At 40.8% G+C, this 18837-nt stretch overlaps 1 protein-coding gene across 2 annotated transcripts in view; it reads left to right on the top strand.

Moving 5' to 3' along the window:
• RAB7B (RAB7B, member RAS oncogene family) overlaps positions 1-18837 on the top strand; it is a 63881-nt gene that overhangs the window by 16425 nt on the left and 28619 nt on the right. Inside the window, exon 6 of one of the 2 annotated variants that reach the window (XM_044446183.1) lies at positions 3660-5544. The exons of the other annotated variant lie outside the window; for it this stretch is intronic. Within the exon in view, the coding sequence (XP_044302118.1) occupies positions 3660-3740 (81 nt within the window). The 3' untranslated portion in view covers positions 3741-5544. Of the gene's footprint in view, positions 1-3659; positions 5545-18837 lie in introns of those variants that run through there. 2 annotated transcript variants of the gene reach the window in all.

Raw genomic sequence — 18837 nt, 5'->3', positions numbered from 1 at the left:
CTCCCTGCACGCTAAGGCCAAACACCTATTTGGTCAAAATTGTATATCTAAGTGTTTGGCATGGCAGGAAGAATCTAGAGGCAAGCGTTCTACCATGCATAGGATGCCTGTAATCCTCCAAGTTCAGAGGGTTCTGGACAGCCTCACTGGATTTCACTGTTACTCTGTTATCACTACTTTAAGAAGCAAGCCTCAGAGCTAACAAGAAGCTTTAGAAAGGCAATCTCCTTTAGGTGTAGATCTTTGGTGACTATGATTAGAAGTCTGTTCAAGCATTTTGCAGAACTGATAAATAAATGACAGTTTGCTTAATCATTCTGGTACAGAATGTAATGTTTTTGGGGTGTCCAAGAGTATATAAAATGATCAATACAACTCCTAAACCAAAAAGCTTATTAAAAGCAAAGAACAATATAACAGCAATTTTTTAAAACTAGCCAGGAGAAATCTGTCTGCTGTAGTGTCTCAAAGCTGTTTCTCTTCATCTCTATTTCATGAAGAACTTCACACTTTGATTTTTAGGGGATGCATTGCCTCCCTCACTCAAGCACAAAACTGGTTTGTAGCTTTTGCAAGAGGGAAAGAAAAAAAAAGCAGTATAGCAAAATTAAAATGATGTGTTTGGATGTGACATTTGAGAACCAGGCATGTTTGAGCTCACTGAAATTCTCCAAATTTCAGTTCAAAGTTTGATTTGGCTTGCTCCAACTTTTGTTTGTAACCTGCTTTTCAGTTTCTTAAAAAAGGAAAATGTTCCATTTCAAATGGGAAAAAAATGCATTTCTGTGCAAATTTTTAAAAAGTGTGCACTTTCCCCATTGACTAAACATGAAAATGTGCATTGTTGAAAAAGGTGCATTCTTTGAAAATGTTCCTTCTCTTGTTTGAAATTCTGAACAGGGCAAATGTGGATGATTCAGAAACGGAAATGAAATTTTCATACAACCTTATAGTAAAGTCTATGTTGCAACATGGGAAGCAACTAGCCCCCTCTTGTGATCACTTCAGTAAAATCAAAGGTGAAACAATTCTTTGGTTTCAACTGCAATTTAGTTAGAATCACTACGTATGAATTACCGAAATAGAGGAAATGCATTGCCAAAAAAGGGTACAAAACAGAGCACAGATTTGCATTCAATTTGTATATGCTAATTATAATTGAAATCTCACCATAGTGTGGAAGGCTGTGACCAGGTGACTTCTGTGCTTGTCTGTTCAGTCCAGTCTTGATGGGCAACAATTCTTTATCTTTTGGGAAGAATTGAACAGGATGGCCCTTCATATTGATGACACAGCTGTGTCCTCTGGATTATCTTCTATAAAAGTAGACAAATGATCACTCTAATATCTTCCATATATCTTGCTTTCACCTGAATGTCTAACACAAATTAGTAGTCCTGTCTATTTTTTGCTGATTCTTTGCAGAAATGAAGGTAGAATGAGATTCATATATGTAACCATTCATACGGTTTAAGAAAATATTATAAATATTTTTAGAATGTTGTGGGTTACAAAATAGAGGCCATGGTGAAGCCCCAAGGTCAAGTATCAAAGGCTTTATTTATTTATTTATTTATTTATTTATTTGTTTATTTATTAAAACATTTTTATGCTGCCCCATTCACCGAAGCCTCGGGGCGGCTTACAACGTTAAGTTAAAAAAATAATTATAACATTAAATTAAAAAATACAAACATTAAGTTAAAATACAAACATTAAGTTATGCTAATTATAATGGTATATAAATGGTTTAAATAAATAACTGAATTTTTGAGAGAGGAATTGGAACTAACAGATCAAGATAATAAATTATGTCATTTCTAAATATTTTTGTAAGAAAATAAATATGGCATTGAAAAAAGATTTTTTTAAAAACAGACCAAAGGCTCCGTATGCCTAGGCTTAGTACTTATGCAAAAGGAAAGTGCAGAATTAAAACCATTTTCTGCCCATATGGAGCTTGAAACAATTGCCCAGGTTTGACAGGTCTTGGAGCTCGCTGAGTGAGAGCACCGTCTTTCACCACAAGGGGCTGCCATCTGTTCAGGCTGCTGCACAGAGTAAGGCAACATTCAAAGGGGTTTCAATCTGAAACGTGGTTCTCAATTTCCTCTCAGGCCAGGCATTGCTATCACACAGTAAGACAAAGCAAGCCGGCTGCTGCAGCTAACAGAATGTGTAAAGGCAAGAACGGTGTGCTGAGATTTTTCCAGGTATGGTTCCTAGAGCAGGAGGGATTGGGGGAGCTGTTAGTGCTCATTTTCAAGGCAACAAAATGTCTCTGATCACACCTCCAAAGGATGTGAACTGAAAGTGCCAGGCGTCCCTTTTTCTGCACCAACATATCTAATTCATTGTGTACTGTTAACTGGCTCAAATCATTTTCCCTTTTGTTTTACCTTGTTTCTGCAATGACTCGTTGCTTCCTGGAATCTCCCAAAATGTAACGGATGCTGCTGGATGTTTTGTCCAGTTTGGGGGCTTCTTTACATGAGGCATTTCTTGTCCACTCATGGAAGTTTTGGGGGCCTTTTGATGATATCATTACTCTGCAGGACCTTTCTAGAGTTTTCCAGCCATTTTCACAGCTTTTTGTAGAGTGAGGAAAGTCTGGCGTTTGGCTAGATGCTGTCATCACTTGTTCTGGATGCCAAGTGTATTTTTGTAGTTCTGCTCTATACAACAGTACCATCTTGTGTTGTGCAGTGGGAACATAAAAGAACATAGAGAGAGACAGGAAAGCCTGTAGAAAGAAAACCCCATGTAAAGGATGCTCTATCATCCTACAAAGGAAGCAGAGGAAGAAGTCCCATAATGCACCAGGCTTGTATAGAGAAGGCCTTGCTGTAAGTCTTCTTCTTGACCTTGGATCATGATCCAGGTCTTGCTTTCCTTGATAGAAGTGATTGAATTTGTTCTGCCTTCCCTCTGCAGAGTTGTTCTTAGTTTAGTTGGCCTACCTTTAAATAACTACAGGAAAGTTTTACCTCCTACTACTACTTGGCCCATCCTTCCCACAATCTCTGATCAATGTGAGGCCATGTGACATGTTCATAGCACATGAGCAGTTTCTTCCTCCCAGCTTCACTGACCTCATCTGTCATGATTCTTCCCCAATGAGCAGGCATTTCAGGCAAGCAGTTGTTCTTTGGATGTTTCAGCTGAGGCTTCCCTAAGATCAGGTCCCAGACAAGTTATATATCTGAGACAGCACCTTGAATTGGTATAGAGGCCTGAATTTAGGTGGTTCTGTGCTTCAGAAGAACTTGTCTCTGATTGGCAGCTGCAGAGGACAAATAGCTAGGAGTGACTAAGGGTGCTTGCCAATGAATGGCCCCAATCCCTGTCAATAAATAGGCCTTGTCCAGCTATTTCTTCTTTCTCTCTTTAATGTTTTATGTGCAAAGAAAAATATGGAAGAAGTGGGAAAATAGATGTCATTTGGACACCCTGTAAAATTGTGTCCAAAACGTCATCTGGAAGCACCTTCTATCTAACATGCTCTGCTTAGCTTCTCAGGGAAACTGGCTGGACATGGCTGGAGTGCTGGATTAGGTGAACCTCTGGTCTAGCCTCAGCACAGCAGTTCTTGTGTTCTCCTTACTTTAGGGGCTTGTGATTTAGGTCTACATTCATATTAATTCATATTTTGCTTTTAGTACAATGGGATCATTGAGAACTACCTAACAGATTCTATAAAGCTCACTCCTGAAGACCAGCCCAATACAAGATGCTGCTGAGATACCATTTGGTAAATGGTGAGATTTCCACTCGGTTGTGTGGAACAGATGCAGTTGCCAAAAAGCCCATCGTGGTGGGAGGAAAAACAGAAGTCATCTCATTCCTGTATGTGAACAACGATGGGGAAGATTACAAGCAGTTCATGAATGCGCAAATGGGAATCAGAAGGATGTATGATATTACACCATCAACTCTTACTGGGGAACCTGCCTGCTTCAATCACGAATTTCTAAAAGGCTCAGCAACACTCTTTGAAGGACCTATAAATTACTTTATTCCTTGTCTCCTTGTGATCTCAAAATGATGCCACCTGTCGTCATTCTGTTATGGTCTGCTAATAACACAGGTGACCTGCATGTACAGTAATTCTTGAATGATGGTCCAACATGGTCTGACAGGAGTTAAGGCACAGAAATGCAAAACACTGATGCTGTTCACTAAATTTGTGATAAGAAGGAGAGCCATGCTGGGTTAGGGAAGAGGTACATCTTGTCCACTGTTGCATTCACACAGTGGCCAACCAGCTGTCCATGGGAAAAAGGACACAAACTAAAGAGCTTCTCTGGTCATGACATTTGGAAGAATGTACATTCAGTTCATTTTCTGCGTTAAGGAAAAGCTAAAATGTTTGGGACTTTCTAGTTTAGAAAAATATGCAAAGTACAAAAAGGATAGATTTTTCCCCTCCATCACTACACCAGAAATCATGCTCACTCAGCTATATTGATTAATAGCAGATCAGATAAAATGAAGTACTATTTCATACAATGCATACTTAAGAAAGAAGTGTTCATGAGGCTCAGTCATGACTACTAAAACAGAGGCTTTTAAAATACGTTAAACAAAATCTTGAAAGAGAAACTGATCAGTAGCCATAATCATGGCAGCTGCAATGTGGAACTTCTCTCTTCAGAGGCAGTTTACCTCATTATATAGCAGATACCCACTAAACATAAGAACATAAGAAAAGTCATGCTGGGTTCAGACCAAGGGTCCATCTAGTCCAGCACTCCATGGTGGAAAACCAGCTGTCCATAGAACTGTTCAAGCAGGATGAGTGCAAGATCTCTACCTGCTTAAGCTCCTCTCCATGTTCTTCAGGATGTCTGATATAAGGGACCTTTCACATGTATATTTCAGGTGTGAATGTTTCCTTATTGCACATAGTTCTGATGAACATGGGAGCATCTGGGAGCTATGCAAGTTGGCATGCATGACGTTTGCAGGAGAGGCTAATTTTCTTTTTTATACATTGATTGGATACTTGAACTTTATTTCTCAGTAGTGCTAGAATATTTTTTAAAAAATTCAGCTATATAGGTTTGCCAGTGTGGATGCAGGAAATGCAAAGAAAGATAATTAATTTCCACAATCACCTTGTAGGAAAGACTTGCATAGGTTCCACTCCTGTGAAAGACTAACACATAGCAGTTGATACCCCATTGCAAATAAGCGTGAACTGACCAGGGAAATGTGGCTCTGTGAATTTCATTTTGGGGACATTTTATGAAGCACAATTTTTGAACACCCTGGTGAGAACTACCCCAAATTTATTTTGGATATCATTGCCACTTGATTATATTATGCCTGTTCTGGACCACAGCAGAAAAGCAGCAGTTCCCATAGAACTTTCCTGATTAGCTGATTCATACTTGGAAAGGTACTTTAATGTGTCTCACCTCATGCAACTTACCCATAGATGTCTACTTCATGGAAATTATCCACAGACATCTATTAATGCCTGTGTGTTGGAGATTTGGTGAGCGGCTGAATCTGGTATTTACAAATCTGTGTCAGATAATGTACAGAACTGTAAAAAAAAATCTTTTTAAAAAATTGTGAAAAATGCCCCTTGTGTGAGTCATCTTTTGTATCCTGCTATAGAACAAGGGAGAATGCTAACTTAGACACTCATGGAAGTGATGCATCTGTGTTTATTCATTTGTTCTGGCACCAATCATTTTGGGGAGATATTTCCTGGGTATTCACTAGGAGTATATTAACCTGCTGGGATGTGGACCCTCATGGACTTGACTTTGCCTGCACAATCCAGTACAAGCTCACTTTTCAGGGAGGAAGCAAAACTAGCCTTTCTTAAACTCAAAATAGTTTAAGCCACATGTATGCTTATTATTTAATGCATTTCATAGCTGTATTTCAAGATTCAGGCATCCTAAGGCAGCTTACAGTGTAAGATGCAAACTTGTATATCAGTGGTTGAATCCATAAAACCATTAAAAGCAACTGAAAAATAAACCAGTGACAAGAGCAACAAATATAATTAAAATATGTAAATTGAAACCCAAAGAAAACGTATCAAAACAGTCAAGAGAAAAGAAACCTGTCTTAAAGCAACAACAGATGGAATTAGTGGTACACCTTTTTAGAAAAAGTTCCATACTGCAGGGGGCATATCAGAGATGCTCAGGAAACTTACAGATCTTAATGCTGGGCCAGCACATAAGATCTCTGATAATGACCTTAACACATGGGTGCTTTTGTAAGGACATAGGCAATCCTCAAATAAGAGTCTGCAGACTTCCTTCTGACCCCAAGATTCCAAGTGTCATTCTATTGCTGGACAAATGCATAGCCGGAGACTATCTGGCATTTTCTTTAAGTAAGTTCAAGTATAACTTTTTGCTTTTTACTTTCTAGGCAAACAGAACATTGTTTCTATCTCACATTGGTCTTCTCACATTTCTATCTCACATTGGTCTTCATGAGCTGGGAATACCACTGCATTGAGGGGAAATACAACTGTTAGGCAACAAAAATACAATATTGAGGATGTAACAAGGGGAGAAACAATGAGCCAGTTCACACATTATACTGACAAATGATGACCTGGGTCCAATCCACTTTTTGTAAGCACAATAGGAAACTGTGTGTATGACATGCAAACCCAGATCACTGGGTTGCTTGGAGGCTTAGGGTCGTTTAGTGGTTAACCCCTCAACAAACCAAAGGTTAGCCACTGGATAATTTAACCCTTAAATAGTCCAGTAGTCCAGGTTGGCACATTGCAACCTCCAACCAGTTTGACCAGAAATTGTTTACAGAAAGTGGGAGTGGTTCAAGTAGCATCCTCACACAACAGAAAATGATTACAGAATGTTGAAGCCACATGCTGCTGTGCACATCCCTGCATGAACCCATAATTTGCTGCCATGAAGTATGAACCAGGTAATTTGTACTTTTAGTGTACAAAAAAGCAAAAGTTTCAAAATGGAATGTGCAGAAAGACCTCCAAACTCTCTCAATTGTGCAGAATAATGATGACACTGTCACACACTGTATTATGTGCACACTGTTTTGACCATCCCTCACTCAATCCTGCAGTTTGTAATGTTGATTTTTTTATTTGCTAACACAGAACAGAGTTGCAGCCACTACTGACCACTTAATGGGAAACCACTCAGCTGTTTCCAGTATTTTCCTCAACTAATTTTCCAAGTCAATGCCACACCAGTTTTGGACCTTGAATCTACAGTTGTAATCTCCTTCTAGCAGTATAATACATACCAACTTTAGGGTGCACTTCAACATGACTGTCATAATCCTTTGAATGTGGAGGATTACAGGCATCCGATGGAAGACAGGACTGTCTCCATATTTCCTCTGTCCTTCAAAACATTTGAAAGGCCAATTTTCAAATGTTTTTCTGAGGTTGAAGCTTGGGACCCAAGCAATCCTATGCCCCCACCCCCCAGAAAATATTGGAAGGCATAGGATTGCACCCTTAATCATTAAAGTCATAATGTCACTGCCTCTTCCTTACCAAATAATAATAAAATCATCTTTTCCTTAGTTTATCTGTATTAGAAGTTCTCTGTGAGGTTAAAAGAGTATTGAATCTCTCAGTCTGGAGCACTTCTTACTTCCAAACAAGTACAGATATTTAAGAAATGACAATAAACAAAATCATTCACAAAGTTTCTGACAAACAGTAGGTTGATTGTTATTAGGAAATGCATTTTTATTAGGAAATGCATTAGCATAGAAATGTTATAAATAAAATAAAAATAAATTTTTCTTTTAAACTATTGTAGATTTCTGTAGTGTGCATCAAACTCCATATGATCCTGTTAGTGCCAGCATCTTTGAAATGGTCCATGCTGGTTGTTCATATAAATACTATGATCATAGTCACAGAACATCATATACTTTGTTGTCTACCTTTTTTGGTAAGTGGTGCCCCACATTTAGGATACATGGAAATTCAGGGATCACTTTGGATGTCATATAGCTTGAAAATCATTCCTGATCCAGCAACACTCCAGAAATAGCTTCCACAAATGCATTAAAAAACATACTTTTCCCTTAGAATACTCTTACTAGAAGGGCTGCTTATTAAAAGGAAATTGCTTTCTTCATATTTGCATATTATTATTATTATTACATTTTTATACTGCCCATAGCCAAAGCTCTCTAGGCAGTTGACAGCAATAATCATAGAATCATACATACCCATCCCACTTCTGCCCAGGCCTGATCCTGCTTAGTTTCCAAGATTAGGCAGGATCAGGCACTTCAGGCTACATATGCCTAATATCAGAATTTGTAGTGAAACCCTTTGTATTATTATGCACATCTACATTCTCAGAATTTCTTTTTAATTTATTTTTCAGCATGAAAAGGATGCCCCTTTCATCCTTTTCCTATAGCTGGAAAACAAACAGAGAGAACCTCCATTATGTTGTAGTGGGCCTCTAAATGGCTCAGAGACAGCCATCTCGCTGTTTTTAACCTCTCAGTATCTCCATAGCCTAATTTAATTTGGGGCACTTTTAAAAACTAGTGTGCAAACTGTTGTTTAATGAGTTTGATTAATTGAATAACCTTGCACTCAGCTTGCTGCAAGCTGCTGAGGCATGAGCTCCCAATCAAGTCAAAGCTAAAGAGGAGTAAGCACTTGTGTTTGACACAGCTGTCTCTGGGACAGGCAGAATCCCATCAAGAATGCAGCAACATTCCATGGCTACCTTCCTGCCTGCTGAACCAGATGTCAAGCTGACATAACCTGCCTTTTCAGTCCTGACCATTTAACAGGACCCTTAGAAATGTGTATTGCAGTAGGGTGATGGACACCGGGGAGAGGCAATAATGTCTTTGGCTCAGTTTCTGGGCTGCCCTACCCATCCAGGTCAACAGTGACTTTAAAACAGTATACATGCTGCATGGATATTGCTAAAATACATATACAACTAAAATAACCCACACTTATCCCCAACCACTAAATGACAGCTTAAATTCAAATAGCTTCCATCACTTCTGGAAGGCATCCAGAACAGGCCAGGCCTCTGACTGTCCTATGAGAGAGAGAGGGAGTCTTGAGGGCCACCATCCCACAGGGATAATGTCAACAATGGGTGAATCAGAGAGTCAAAAGTGGGCAATACTACCCCTTTTCTTTTTCTGTGTCCCCTGCACTGTCCTCCTGCCAGGTAGGACAGCAGGATGGACTAACTGTTTACTAACTGTTTGGAAATTAGCTGAAGAGCTGCATGAAATTAGGCTGAGGGTCACAGGACGCCCACCCTTGCTCTGTGGTGCAAAGAAGCTAGGTGCTACCTAACACTGCACCATCAGTGATTTGGGCCTTTGATCAACCATCCAGACCACGCTGTATAGGCCAGAGGTGCTCTCAAAGACAGCCTTCCCAGCTTGATGTTTCCCAGAGATTTGGTGCTGCAGCTCCTAGGATTCCTAAACACAAGCAGTGCTTGCTGGAGCTGATGGGAATTCATTTGAAATATTTGGTGGATGTCCAGGTGGTGAAGTCTGTTCTAGGCAGCATTGCTAACCTGAGTTCTGCAGAACCAAAATTCTTCCTGCTAGTTTGGTCCAGCAGTTTGAATAGCTTGTTCCACTAGCAATATAATTTCTCCCTTTCAGTCCAGCCCAGTATATGACCTCCAGGCTGTCTAGAACTAGTTATCCTGAATCTGGTCCATGTGCTCATCAACCCATCTCAGCTGGCTTCCACTCCTGACACCCTTTCAGGCAAAATTTTCATGCTTTTAGCACTGTTCCATGATAAGGAGCAGAGTCAGATTTACAATACATCAGGATGAAACAACTTGTTTTTGGGTGGCACCATTAGGGAGGAGATATGCATGTAGGAATGGTTGTCTAAATGATGCACCAAGAATTTTAATATGTTGGATAGAGCTGGCATGGAGGATGCCACCTGCTTCAGTCAGCAAAATGTCTTGGGCTGGCCACAAGCAGGAACTCCCATGGATGGTCACACCTGACCTGTTCTTGGGAGACCTTGACAGAACAAAGTAGCTTAGAGTGGCGGTGCCCCAGAAAGGGGGCACTGATTTTCAAAGCCATTTACTCATGTTAATTTAGATAGATACACAGAGGAAATAAGGAACTTTAGAAATAATATGGGCATATATAAAAATTATTACTATAATTTAAAAACAGCACATTGCACTCTAGTGGGAAGGCTATGGCCAAGAGATTGAGGAATCTTCTCAGACTGTTGCCAGTTCCCTGTATTGCTTTCTTATGGCTCATCATCTTTAAATCAAATTTGGGCTGGACAGCCAGTCAGATAGACTGCCCAGGAGTTTTCTGTATGTTGGTGATTACTCACACAACATTAGAAGACACATTAGGGAACATGCTCTAAGCTTAAGCGTAGAATTTTGGGTGCACTTTTTTTTTTTTTTTGTATTCACTAAAATTCTCATGGATATACTGATACATTCTTGGTTATTGACAAAGTATAAGTATATCCTCTGAAAATAAGGTGCATGACTACCTCATTTAGCAGCAGACAAGAAAACCGAGCCTCAGGTGGTCACTCCCAAATAACAAAGAACAGAGGGTTAATAGTTAGTTGCTCTTCCTCTGAGTCAAATCATCACAAAATGCCTTTTCTCACAATTGGAGCAATAAGAGTGATTTGTCAGCACTTCTAAACTGGGAAAGCTAACACAGGAAACTCCCTAGCTGAATCCCAAGAAAGCTTTTCATCCTCCCTTTCCTTTCTATTTTGGGTTTCTACTGTATTGCAACAAGAGAAGGATGAGACATTTAAATAGGTGACACAAGCTTTGCATGCTCAATTGAGCATCAGTTTCACAAGAGCCTTGTGTCTTTCCTGATCTGAAAATGGAAAGGAATTCCATCCACGTGAAATTAAAGAAGTACACGTGAATACTTCCCCAAAAAATCCAGAAGCAGGTTGCTGGGTCAGTGCAAATTAGGTCACTGTCTCTAAGGCTTTTAAGGATCAGTGACTTGGGAATCTTAGGCCAATGGTTCATATTTTCTATAGAATCATTTAATCATACTACCATGTAAAAGGGGTAAACAAGATTCTGTCACACCCACACAATACAAATCATTTATTTGGGTACAAATGTTGGGGTAACAAACAAACAAAACCCCACAAACCAACTCCCTGCACTTCAAAAATTAGTCATGGAACTATAGGTTATATGGTTCTGTTTTCATATCAGAAGTCCAGTAATGACATGAATTCATTTTAATTTGTTTTATTTACCACTACTTTTCTTCTTGCAAGGAACTCAGGGTAGCTTACATGGTTCTTCTCCTGTCACATTTTATTTTCACAACAGCCCTGTGAGGTAGGTTAGACTGGGAGTCATTGTCTGGGTCACAATAACCCACTGAATTTCACGGCTGAGAGAGTGTTAGAACCAAGATCTTTCAGGTTTCAGTAAAACTCTAAGCCTCGCACCATTAGTTGCGGGCAATTCTGAACTTAGTTCCAAAATATGCAATTGATGGTTTCTGGCTGTTCTCCATTGACTGCCAAGCAGAGCAATTTCCAGTAACCTGCCCCTTATTCCCATTCATATTATACAGGTTAGCAACCTGAATGTTAATATGAAAAAGCTGAGTGCTTCTGACCATATGCAGAATGTCTAATAATAATGAGATATCCTAATAAACCAAGATATCTAACATTAAGCGAAAAGGCTTTGGGATAAGAGAAATTTATTTCTTGGTAGACTTGAACTCTTGAATTGTTTTAGAAATTAAATCTCAACTGTTACATCTTTCTTTATAGTTCTCCAGTGCTATGTTTTTAAGGTCCCTGTTGTTCATTTTTTGGTCATCTTCATACTGTTTCAAGCATGACATAATGTTTTTGCACTGTTCCTTTTGTTTGTGAATTTCAGTCTTGAATGGCTATGTTGACCAGGTGTTTAAAACATCCTTGGTGCATGTGGGGTAGATACTGCTAGCTGAAGTCTGAAAATAGCAGCACTCTGAAAATAACAGAGGTGCTTGTGCATTGCAGCAGTTATCTGTTTAAGAATATGCATGCTTTCTTTCAGAGTGAACCATCTCAAGGCAGCTCACATCAAAAGAGAACTTAAAAACAATAAAAGTAATCACACATTGATAAAAAATGACAATCAAAATACAAAAACATTAACATTAGATCAACAGCAGTTAAAATACACTTATTAATTTAAAACAGCTTAAAATAAAATGCTCCCCAAAGTTTGCTTAAAGTCAATAACTGAGGCCATGCATATACCAGGGAGAGAATTCCATCGATATCAGACACCATCAAAAAGGCCCAATCTGTAGTGTACACCAGCCTATTAGGCCTTGATGATGTACCCATCTGCATGACCTCTGAGGCTGATTTTAAGGCCTAGGCAAAATCATATGCATGCAGCTGGGCCCTCAAATGTGGGTTCCAAAAAAAAATTGGAGTTCAACACCCACACTTTATTAGGCTCAGAAAACAATCAGCCAATATAGCTGATATAGTGTGTGTATTGTAGGTTTTGATTGCCTTGCTCCCATAAGCATCTAAGCAGCTGCATTCTGTACCAGCTGAAGTTTCCAAACCATCCTTAAAGGTAGCTCCAGGTAGGTGCACCCTTCTAGTCTGGATATAACCATGACATCTATAGTTGAGGTTAAACAGCTAATTTGTAAGAAATCATCATAAGCATTTGCTAATAGTTCATCTGTACTGTTGACATAATGCATTGACTGTAGATGGCGGCACCATACCTTAGTAACCTGATCATTCTAGTTTTAGTTCCCTCTCTATTGAGAAGAAATAAATCTGTTCTGTGCTGCATTCTTGGATTTCTGGGGCTTACAGAATAGAAAAAGACTTAAGGCCTGATCCTATGAGTATCCACATGTGGCAAACATCCTCAGCTGTGATTTTTTACATTCTAAAATAAGAATTTTAAAGTTTTTCTATAAAAAGTGGTTCTTGATAGAAGACAGAGAAACGCCTCTGAATTTCAACTGTCCCATCACATTGACCAGTAAGTGGTTGGGATGAAGGTAACATCTGTACACAAAGCACTGTCCCCTGGCAGAGCAGAAGCAGCTGCTAATGGGTCATGAGGAACTATTTGTATGAGGAACTCCTGCTGAGTGGAGGGGAATGCCTAGGGAGTCTGATGAAGTGTGTCTAAGGAAAGCTCACCTGCATGGCATCATCTGTAAGCCACTTCAGCCACCATGCCAGCAATTACGGGATAGATTGATGCTGCTTTGCATTTGGTAGCTACCAGAATGTTCATTAACTTGCATAGCAGGACCAACTTGCTCCAGTCCTAGACTATGTTTCAGTTGGTCCAGTTTAACCTATTTTTCCAAAATACTTTCTAAGGTATTTAGACACCCTCTAAAAAAGGCATCCTCTTCTACTGTCTGCTATTGATAGGACTGCTAGAAGACCATCCTTTATTTGAAGGTCTGTTAAATGCCAGGTTAGTGATCATAAACCCCAGTGCTGCCATGCAACAACCATTAGCACCTGGAAAGCACACTTCAACATGTTCACCTTGCAGTCCTCCATAACATAAGATGTTCTGTCAGACCAAACACACAAAAATGGCAGGCCCACCTCCAGAATTACAAGCTGCTGCCGCACCCCCATCCATTTTGCCAAGGTCACCTGGAGGCTGCAGATCATCTCTCTCATTCTTTCACTCATTAACCCTATAAAACGTTCACTATCAACATACAGGGAGGTGGTGGGACCCCTTTGTGAACAGCAGGGAGAAAGAGGAGGAGGGTGCAGCACCAGTGCAAAAGGAGGAATCAGAGTTGGAAATGACTCCTTCAGTGGAGAGGAAAATGGAATGGCAAGGAGGAGGCAGTGCCTGGTTCTTGGTAAGAGGTGCTGTATTTGCAGTAATTCATCCTGAGAGAGCATTAACATATCCATCCTGCTTGTGGGATAGGAAATGTCAATGCATGCAAACCAATCTTTTTTCCACAAAAGAACCAGGCCAAAGAAAGCATTATTTCAAAGCTGTTTTAGTAGTGAAAAAGAGCTAGTTTGCAATTGTCTGGTAGGCCATCAGATGCTTCACAGTCCCAGCTCCAAAGTCCTTGGTGCTGCAATTCTGAAGGCCCCCCTCCTTCTCATAGCTGCCATGGGAAGGGCCATGCTGGCTGCCACTACCCAAGTCAGAATTAGAGCGAGGGAAAGGGGGTGTCCAGGGGGGCAGGGAGGGGAGAAGGTGGGACCACGGACTATGCCAATTCCAGCTGGTGTCCCAGCTACCTTCCTTTCCCATTTTGGAAACTACATCTAGATGGCTAAAACAGGCTGTTTTGATAAAACACCCAGGGCAAGGCTGCTGCCAGGCCTCATGCCACATATAGGATGGACATAACCTCCAAGTTCAGGATTGTACTCTAACTGCCCCAGCTCAGAGATGAATGGTTCCTTACTGGGTTAAAAACTCCAGCTGGTAGGATAAAGTACAGAGCAGAGAGTAAGCTGCATAATTGGATCTAGCTTGTCTTCAAATGACATTTTCCCTGGTGAAAGATGATATATTAAAGTTGGCCAGTTTTCAGCCTTTGTTAAATCCTGGTATTAAATATGCTATGCCTGGCAGAGTAGTATCAGATATAGTGGTGTAATCAACATGAATCTTAGAGTTGAAATTGGTCATAAAAGTGACCAGGGCTGCTGCTGCTGCTTTCCTTGGCTTTGGATATGAAACAGAACTGGACATAATAAGTGAACGGCTTTTCCAATGAATTGCTTTAACTGACTTAAAAAAAAATGATTTGCCACAGAAATCGAATGGTGCTACTTTGTACTCCTGAGAGTAATTTGAAATAATCAGGCCTTGATCTAAGCTCCCACTTACTGCCATGATAACATTTCCTCTGCCCAGTGTTGCCACATATATTAAAATATCTGCAACAGTCCCAGTGCCATGTTGCTCTCAGTAGACAGCGATCTCTGCATACATCCATCTCCTCCTCCTCGTCACTGGCCATTGGCTTGCATCTCTTTCTGGGTCTAAGCTGCATCACTCCCGGAAGGAGACGACGATGAGGCAAGCAGAGGCTTGCTGCTTGCTTGGAGAGGACAGATGAGCACAGGAAGGAGTGGCCGCAAGAGTGGAACCACAAGGCTGCAGGCTCCTCTGCTGGGACACGGGCCTTGGAGGGCGCCTTGTGACACCAACCCATAATGCCAGTCCTGCCTTGAGTCAAGTACGTACTTGCTCGTAGGCTTTGTCAATTTGAGCTACTGTTAGTTGAGGACTGCAACACCGTTGTTAATTAAAATATTCTATTCTTCTATCATTTCAAAGAGGGAGGGTAGACTGAATTATAGTAGTTTGATGTGGGACATGGAAATTCAGAATTCAAGGTGGGGGGAATATAATACTCCATCTCAAAAGAATGCAGTAGTCATTCCAAAAGGCAGGAAGCAATTCCTGGAAAGGTTGCAGCAATGTATAAGTGGCTTATAAAGGATTAATATAGGCTTACTAGATGCTTCACTAATTTGTTTATCCACTTATGTTTTTTTTTTATATATACAACTCTACTCCTTCATACAATTGTCAAAACCCCAACTTTCCTTGAGCTCTGATGCTCACACACTTTCAGAGAAGTAGAGGCTGCCTGATCATCTCCAGTGCTGAAGAATGTTTGATATCCACTTGTATCCACAAGTGGCCAAGTCCCTGTAATGCTGCAGAAACAACAGCATGTTTTCCAACAAGTGTGTGGTTTGTGCGGGTTGGGATTAGGGTTAACCTGAATCCTAACCCTAAACCTTTTGTGGGGAGGGCTAGCTGTGTGGATGGATGGAGACGGGTTCGGGGCAGCACCAGATGAGGCTGCTTACAACCTGGCACAGGAGAGGGGGTGCCAGGGCATGTCACCTTCTAGACATGATGGTGCAGGTAGAGGGGCTTCTGAAGGTGAGGTTGTGGAGCACCACACAATGCTGGCTGTAGCTGTGGTACAGAAGAGGGTTGCGGAGGGCACAGCCGGCCCACACTGATGCCCTGTTTGTGCAGGACTGCAGGATGACGCTAGCGCCTTGCAGCATACATGAGTCCTGTGCAAGGGAGCATGGACATACCTGTACGGAAAAAAGGATGGGAAGCAGGTGATGCTGTGGGTGGGTATATTTACGCATTGGCATGGAATGATGAAGGAAGGTGGAAACCATGCAAGCATGGAAAGCATGTGATTGTCTGAAACCAACGATCAGGTAAGAAACCACACTGCAGTAACCACGCAGCATGGCTTAGCATTATGGGTAAATGCAGTCTGTGCCCCTTTATAGGCAGGAGTTGCAACTGTATTGATAGAGGTAACACAGAAGCAAACTATGCTCACCATGTTGAACCTTAAACTTTTCAACTTCTGCCAGAACATTCTTTGTACTGGACCTTTGTGGTAACCTAAAGGCCTTGAACATGGGTGCATAGCCTCTTCCAGCCTGAAGGCTGAATTCCATTAAAAAAAACACTTGGGTCACATGGAGCCAGTGGAAGGTGGTGCAAAGGCAAAAGGGTGAGGCCAAATTACTTATATATTTTAGCTTAAAGCTTTTACAGCCAGCAACAAAGCTTTAGAAAAAGAATTTCAATCCTCCAGCATGGGTGGGGTGCAGGGGGAGTTGCAAAAGATCTAAGAAACTGCCTAATATTTGGTAATTGGGAAAATCCTGAGGCCACAAAAAGGACTTCTACCTGGGCAACCCCAGAAGGGTTTTCAGTGTTTGGATTTGCCCCATGGGCCTGAGTTTCTGCACTCCTGGCCTATAATTATCCAGCTTTAATGCTTAAAGCATCTCAACCTGTATTACTAAAATGCAACCGTAGAGGAAGGCAAAGCTGTCTTCCAACTCTGCTTTGCAAAAAACCCAGTACAAAGACAGTTCAAGAATTTAGGATCCCAAACCAGAGATCCAAAGTGAAGTCTGGTCCAGTTTTGATGGATGCATTTCAATGGGTAGGGCTTGAGGATGTTGCCAGGATGCTTGGACAGCTTTGTGCAGCCACTTCTGTTTCCGCCCCTTGCCCCTCATGGCTTATTACATTTAGGAGAAAAAGGCCAGCTGGGCTGGGTGTGTATGTGTGGAGAGGAATGAATGGTTTTTGTGACAGAGAATGTTTCCAGGCTGTCTGAAAGGGGTTGCAGTGAGACTACGCCTGAGGAATTCCTCCTGCACCCAAATGGTGGTTCTGCTCCTGTTCTGGTGGCTGGCTGAAGGTGGGGTGCTCGAGGGACATTGCTTAGCCCCTTAGATTCTCCAGCATGTGTTCCTGAAAGGGCTGGTTTTGTCCCCATGCTATTTAACAACTACATGAAACAGTCAAGTGGGGTTAGGAGTGCATTGCCATCTGCCTGATGATTTTCATGCAACTCTATTTCTCCCTTTCATCTTCACACCATGTAAGGCTATGGATGTCCCTGGACTGACCTAAGGACTGATAATAAACTGATAATATTCAGTTAATAAACTGAAGCTTAATCCAGATGAGAAAGAAGTGTTGTTAGTGGGTGGTCCTTTCCAGCTGTTCTGAACAGGTTGCATCCTCCATGAAGGAGCAGGTTCATAGATTGGGGAGAGGGATTTTCCTGGAGTGACATCATGGTAACCTGACACTCAGGTGGTCTCAGTAACATGACACTTTAGCAGCTTGAGCTGGCGGCCCAGCTGTGCCCCCATCTGAACAAGAATATCTGGCTTTAGTAGCCAACACACTGGTAACCTCCAAACTAGATTATTGCAATGAACTCTACAAGGGTCTGTACTTGAATTATTTATTTATTTATTTCTGCATTCATTACATTTCTATAATTCCCAATAGTTCAGACTCTCTGGGTGCTTCAAAACAAGATCCAGAAGCTGCAATTCACACAAAATGTGGCAGACTGATTGTTAGCAGGGACCAGAAATTTTGAGCTTATTATGTCAATTCTGTGTTGATTACACCAGATGCCTGTATATTTCTAAGCCCTTTTAAATGTGTTGGTTTAACCCTGTAATATCAAACATCTCACATGGACTGGAATTTCAATACCTGATGGAGCATTTCTTCCAATACAACAATATGACATATCCAGATAAGTCCAATATTGGACATACTGGATCTGTCCAATATGACATATCCGGACAATATGATCAACATCTGAAACCGCTTCCAGGTGCCTCCTCTGAGAAAGGATTAGAAATGAGCAACAAGGGAGAAGACCTTCTAGGTAGTAGTTCCCAAGTTGTAAAATATTCTCCCTGCTCACGACCACCTAAGCCAATGTGCCAACTTTTTGGTGCCAGGCTGAAATTGTCTCTACTCCAAGGCATTTGACAGTATATTTGGGGATTTAAATGCCAATTGTTTAATTTTATTATTCATCATCTTACAGTAATTGTCTTTTAACTGTTGTAATTTTAAAAATATTTTAGTAAACATATTATGTTTTATTCTGTTGTGTTTTGGGGTTGTCATCTTTGTTAGTCATCCAGTGAGGTTTGTCTATTGGGTGCTATAGAAATGAAATGAATGATTTCATGTCTGCAGTTTAATTCATGCAGAGATAGGGAAGCTCTGAGGGTTCACACAGTCCCCATGAAACCCTGGCATCCCCTTACCCAGCTGGAGAACAGGAAATACTGTGTCCTGCTTCCAGCCATACCAGAAGTGCCAATGTGACACCGTAAAGGGTGCCTTTAATTTTTACTCTGAAATACAAATATCCAAAATACTTAGATAAAAGCAATTCACTCAATATCCAATCCAATTAAAAACAATTTAATACTACATCACTGTTTGAGTTTTCTATCTTATGGTA

Source organism: Varanus komodoensis, unplaced genomic scaffold, assembly GCF_004798865.1.
Source record: "Varanus komodoensis strain SLA01 unplaced genomic scaffold, ASM479886v1 scaffold1, whole genome shotgun sequence".
NCBI lineage: Eukaryota > Metazoa > Chordata > Lepidosauria > Squamata > Varanidae > Varanus > Varanus komodoensis.
The sequence above is the reverse complement of the archived record's forward strand: the minus strand, read 5'-3'. Positions and strand labels throughout refer to the sequence as shown.